This window comes from Salmo trutta, chromosome 17 (genome assembly GCF_901001165.1).
Source record: "Salmo trutta chromosome 17, fSalTru1.1, whole genome shotgun sequence".
In the NCBI taxonomy this organism is placed as follows: Eukaryota; Metazoa; Chordata; class Actinopteri; order Salmoniformes; family Salmonidae; genus Salmo; species Salmo trutta.
Window position 1 is genome coordinate 51418623 of NC_042973.1, and position 6387 is coordinate 51425009.

Consider the following 6387-nt stretch of genomic DNA (forward strand, 5'->3'; position numbering starts at 1 on the left):
TACAGTCATCGAATGTCACCAAAAGGTCTTAGAGAATAAGGGGACATGGAAGTAGTGAGTTCTAGCTACATGGAAGGAATGAGTTCTAGCATACATGGAATGAATGAGTTCTAGCTACATGGAAGGAATGAGTTCTAGCTACATGGAAGGAATGAGTTCTAGCTACTTGGAAGGAATGAGTTCTAGCTACTTGGAATGAATGAGTTCTATCTACTTGGAAGGAATGAGTTCTATCTACTTGGAATGAATGAGTTCTAGCTACTTGGAAGGAATGAGTTCTAGCTACATGGAATGAATGAGTTCTAGCTACATGGAAGAAATGAGTTCTAGCTATATGGAAGGAATGAGTTCTAGCTACATGGAAGGAATGAGTTCTAGCTACATGGAAGTAGTGAGTTCTAGCTACATGGAAGGAATGAGTTCTAGCTACATGGAAGGAATGAGTTCTAGCTACATGGAATGAATGAGTTCTAGCTACATGGAAGGAATGAGTTCTAGCTACTTGGAAGGAATGAGTTCTAGCTACATGGAATAAATGAGTTCTAGCTACATGGAAGAAATGAGTTCTAGCTATATGGAAGGAATGAGTTCTAGCTACATGGAAGGAATGAGTTCTAGCTACATGGAATGAATGAGTTCTAGCTACATGGAAGGAATGAGTTCTAGCTACATGGAATGAATGAGTTCTAGCATACATGGAATGAATGAGTTCTAGCTACATGGAAGGAATGAGCTCAAGCTACTTGGAAGGAATGAGTTCTAGCTACATGGAAGGAATGAGTTCAAGCTACATGGAAGGAATGAGTTCTAGCTACATGGAAGGAATGAGTTCTAGCTACATGGAAGGAATGAGTTCTAGCTACATGGAAGGAATGAGTTCTAGCTACATGGAATGAATGAGTTCTAGCTACATGGAAGGAATGAGTTCTAGCTACATGGAAGGAATGAGTTCTAGCTACATGGAAGGAATGAGTTCAAGCTACATGGAAGGAATGAGTTCTAGCTACATGGAAGGAATGAGTTCAAGCTACTAAATCACATCAAGCTAAAAGTGAAATAGGTATATCCAGGTAACAATTATTATCATGCTGTCTTTCCACATGTAACCTTTACCTTCCATGAAGAGAGCATTGATGATGGAAAATACATCTTATTCGTTTCAAGAAAAGAGAGAAGAAAGATTGAATGGTCACAAATCAGAGACACGTCAGAGATGAGCTCAGTGGAGAATAGAGTGAGACAGACATGAGGTTATATGAGATGACTGAGAGGTGAGATATCGGAGAGAGAGTGGTGAGAGGCCCAGTGAGAGAAAGAGAGAGGGAGAGAGAAAATGAGAGAGGGAGACAGAAAGAGCGAGAAAGACAGAAAATGACAACGAAAAGGTGAAAGCGATAACACATCTTAGAGATGCTTACTGGACTGTCTGATGACGATATTGTTTGATACTGCAGTCCCATGTTCGTTCCTGGCCGTACACTGGTACACCCCCTCATATGACTCAACCTTCTCTCCACTGATGTCCGCCACCAGGGTGCCAGAGTGGGGTCGCATTGTGACCTTGGGGTCCTGGTCAATGTCAAAGTGGGTCCCGTTCCTGGTCCACGAAAAGCTGTAAGTGGATTGATGTCAATGTTAGTGAACATCTAAATCACTTTAACTGTCATTGTAACACATAGTATTTTATATAGCTAATAAATTGGCTAATCAATATATCTGTTCGAGATTTAGCCAACTACTCTGCCATTTGACACAAGTGCGAGCGGTATAACAATTGGCTTTGTGTGTGTGTGCGTGCGCGTGTGTGTGCACGTGTACATGCGTATGTGTGTGTGTGTGTGTACCTGGGATGCGGCTTCCCCTTGGCATCACAGTGGATGACGATGTTCTCCCGAGGGTCGATGATGTAATCCTTGGGAGACTGGTGGGTTATGGTTGGTGGCTGCGGCACTACGGCAAGCAAAGAGGGACACAGTCAAATCAATCCCTGCCCTGCATAACTAAGTTTTCAACTGTTATTGATCAAGCATACAGCGAGCAGGGCTGGACCGGCTTACGACACTAAAATTGAACCGGGCTAAATTGCTGACCATAACATTAAGATCAAATAACCAGTTGAATGACGGGAACATAAAAGCATGCAGTGGACTGAAGTACAGTCCTGGATATTCTGCTTCATAATCATCTTTCTTTAAATGTATTTCTCTCCAAAGGAACAGAAGACGGATTTACTATTTAAAATAACTGATATGAAGAATCATGCCTTATGTGTTTTACGGGACATGATGTTTTCCTACTGAAAACACAGCAAAACCACACCACACAAAAGGAACAAACAAATCAACAACAACAAGAGCACTGCATGCAAGTCAGACCGATGCTCAAATCCACTCAAATCCACACGGATAAAGCGCAAAACCAATAGCAACCATACAAGAAATCCCCAAATTCACAACACAAAGTGCTCAAGTCACAGTCTCTGTGGTCACACTGAATTCACACAGGCATGGTGACAGGGGAACTTAACTTACATCCTTCCAGAACTTTTGCTTTTCCCCCAAGAATCAGCATACATTTTTGAGATAATAAAGAGAGCCAGACATTAGTGTTGAAAAAAGAACCCACTCTGTTACTTCCTTTCAGAACATGGTGGACAGAAGGAGGGTTAGTTACCTTTTCCAGACATTACATAGCTTCCAACACGATTCCAAACATTACTCACACAACATACAGTAGTTATTTTTCCACATTATGACTTTGGTGTGGGTATAGGTCTCTAGGTACTTAAAACGACAAGAAAACCTACTCTTCTTACTCAGCGAAGTTATACAAATGTAATGAGGCAACAAGTTATGCGTTCATTAGAAAACCAAGTAGCCACATTTGCAAAAGCCTTGGATCAATAAAGAATATTATTCTCACAACCTCTTACTGACTCATCTTACAGACTCTGTACCCATATCAATACAACTTTGACTTTGAGAAGCAGCAAGGAAGAGTGAGGCCAAAGGAGAGAGAGAGAGAGAGAGAGAGCGAGAGAGAGAGAGAGAGAGAGAGAGAGACTATGATGTGTTAAGTTCTTACGGTCTAGTGGGAGCCAACAGTTACAAAGAGATGACTCTTTCGAGGTTACGAATGCTCTTGACTGTGATGTGTTAATAGTTCTTACGGTCTAGTGGGACCTCCAGAGCGTTGCCGAGGTTACCCAGGAACAGCATCAGGAACACTGTTGCTCTCGCCCTCGTTCTCTCCATGACTGGTTGCCTGACGCAAAGGTCCTCCCCCCGACAGAGATAAGTCCCACCTCTCCCCTCAATCAGAACGCCTCGGCCACGTGCACATTCACAACTAGAGAGAGAGAGAGAGAGAGAGTGGCAGAGGGGGAGAGAGAGAATTGCAGAGAGAGAGACAGAGAGAAACAGAGAAAGACAGAGACACAGAGAGAGACAGAGAGGGGGAGAGAGAGAGAGACAGAGACAGAGAGAAACAGAGAAAGACAGAGACACCGAGAGAGACAGAGAGGGAGAGAGAGAGACAGAATGAGAGACACAGAGACACAGAGAGAGAGAGGCAGAGATACAGAGAGCGAGAGATGGATGGATACAAAAATAGAAGGGGGGAGGGAACATACAGAAACATACATTATTGCAATGAAATTGTTGTAAAGCAATCATGAATATGAGACTGTGCCACATTTCAGAATTACAGTTATATCAGTATGTGAATGAGAAAGTCACAATTCCCTCTAGAGAGACAGATATAGATGGCTGTTGCTGTGACTGTGGATCGATGGCCCTTCCCATGCAGATGGACATGGAATTGGCTGGGAGGCTGGGAGCTATCGTTATGATCTAGATGTGTGTGTGTGTGTATGTGTGTGTGTGCCGTTGTGATGTAGTGCACTGGAATTGGGAGCGACATGGCCCATATGGCTTCATTTAGCTCAGATAGTCACTGCAATGACGACAGTACCATTAGGCACCTGCCATATCGATTATATCAACCATCAACCTCAGACGACATCCTGCCAGTGGACAGGCACTCTCTGCTCTCCTCTTTTCTCACTTTCTGTCTGTCTGACTGACTGAAATTAAGTCACTCACAGAACACCGGCAGCCGCTGGTCTCAATTCACCCCCCCTCCCCTTGGTCTGCAGTTGTGAGGCCGGTTGGACATACCGGCAAATTTTCTAAAACAAAATTGTAGGTGGCTTATGGTAGAGAAATTAACATTCAACAGTCTGGCAATAGCTCTGGTGCACATTCCTGCAGTAAGTATGTCAATTGCACGCTTCCTCAAAACTTGAGACATTTGTGGCATTGTGTTGTGTGACAAAACTGCACTTTCTAGAGTGGCCTTTTATCGTCCCCAGCACAAGGTGCACCTGTGTAATGATCATTCTGTTTAATCAGCTTCTTGATATGCCCCACCTATCAGGTGTATGAATCATCTTGGCAAATGATACATTCTCACTACCAGGAATGTAAACAAATTTGTGCATAACATTTTACAAAAATAAACTTTTTGTGTCAGGTGTGTGCGTACTTGTGCTGAAGTCAGGTGCAGGTTAGCAGAGAATTGTGAACAGGCGCACACTTTATTTCATCAGGAGAGAATATACAGACGGACGCAGCTGCGTCCAAAAAACCTCCAGCTGTCACGGCTGTTCGAAGGAGCGGACCAAAATGCAGCGTGTTCGTAGTTCCACATATTTATTAAACGTGAAACCTCTACTTAAATATGATCTCTAATCAGAGGCAATGAGGATCAGCTGCCTCCAATTAGAGATCAACCCCAAACAATCCCAACATAGAAATAGAAAAACTAGAACTTAAACATAGAAATAGAAAACATAGAACAACCCAAAACACCCCCTGTCACGCCCTGCCCTACTCTACTATAGAAAATGACATCTTACTAGGGTCAGGACGTGACACCAACCAACAAGGCAAAGTGTAAAACGCGCAAAACAATCACAACCATCAAATGTATACAAACAGGCTTCGTGAAATAACACGAGAGAAAATGCACGCAAGCCTAGTACGTACAAAAACATGTACCACACAAACAATCTTACACAAAGACTTGAGGGGGAACAGAGGAATAAATACATGTAGTGTGATTGGGGAATGAAAACCAGGTGTGCAGGGAATAAGACAAAACAAATGGATACATGAAAAATGTAGCGGCAATGGCTAGAAAGCCGGTGACGTCGACCGCCGAACACCGCCCGAACAAGGAGAGGAGCCGACTTCGGCGGAAGTCGTGACAATATGGACAATTTCAGCTCATTTAACATGGGCCCAACACTTTACATATTGTGTTTATATTTTTGTTAAGTATAGATTGGGGATGAATAATATTAAAGGGGCAATCTGCGATATGTCCTGCTGTAACTATTAGCTGTCCCTCAGCTTTATAGCAAAAAAAGTGGCAGGGCTGCTGTTTGCCTGAATAAAATAATTACAGATTGTGTCTTTAAGTTCAATGTAAAGTTACATGAAGATATGGAGCTGAAAATCACATGTGTCAGTATGAAGGGGTTCGGCTGTTGCCAGTCAGCTAAACAATGTAATTATGACACTATCCACCCGGGAAAGAAAGAAAGAAAGAAAGGAAAGAGAGAGAGAAAGAAAGAAAAAAGGAAAGAGAGAGAGAAGGTTCCTGGACTGACAATCAAGGATTCTTCTAAATACCAGCCTCTTTCTCTTTCGTAAGCTTGGTAAAGTTTTTATTTATTTATTTATTTCACCTTTATTTAACCGGGTAGGCAAGTTGAGAACAAGTTCTCATTTACAACTGCGACCTGGCCAAGATAAAGCAAAGCAGTTCGACACATACAACAACACAGAGTTACACATGGAGTAAAACAAACATACAGTCAATAATACAGTAGAAAAATAAGTCTATATACAATGTGAGCAAATGAGGTGAGTTAATGGAGGTAGGTAAAGGCAAAAAAGGCCATGGTGACAAAGTAAATACAATATAGCAAGTTATTCACTCACTATTAGGAAGTGCTTTATTTAAAGAGAATATCCTTGCATCTTACATAATTCAACAGTTGCAACAGTATCCCAAATCATGAAATAGTCTAGATACTCTTGGTATGCACACCCTGCCCTCAAACAGTAGAAATACCACACAGCTCTAAGGAAGAGAGTGAGACATTTTTGTGAATCAGAAAATGGAGTATGACCTGTTTTTCTCCTGCTGCCTTCTTGCCATCCTCCTCCTAAGGCGCCCCAGTGTGTGTCCCACTAAAGCTATAAAAATGGCACAGCTACTTTCTCAGCCTAGGCACAATAAAGAAAACTGCTCTGCTCTGTTATCTCAGCCTGTGATATTTGAATTGGGATTTTATAGGTGTGTTACTCAATAAAGGAA

General features: G+C 42.3%; 1 protein-coding gene across 12 annotated transcripts in view; it reads right to left on the reverse strand.

The window, feature by feature from the left end:
- LOC115152367 (neuronal cell adhesion molecule) overlaps positions 1-6387 on the reverse strand; it is a 117423-nt gene that overhangs the window by 23364 nt on the left and 87672 nt on the right. For 7 of the 12 annotated variants that reach the window (XM_029697163.1, XM_029697165.1, XM_029697167.1 and 4 more), the window contains exons 3-6: positions 3170-3348; positions 2532-2549; positions 1845-1950; positions 1419-1612 (exon numbers count right to left, since the gene is read on the reverse strand). In XM_029697163.1, coding sequence (XP_029553023.1) covers positions 1419-1612; positions 1845-1950; positions 2532-2549; positions 3170-3254 — 403 coding nt within the window. In that variant the 5' untranslated portion in view covers positions 3255-3348. The remainder of the gene's footprint in view (positions 1-1418; positions 1613-1844; positions 1951-2531; positions 2550-3169; positions 3349-6387) is intronic. The other 5 variants (XM_029697173.1, XM_029697164.1, XM_029697174.1 and 2 more) reach the window with 1 other exon arrangement.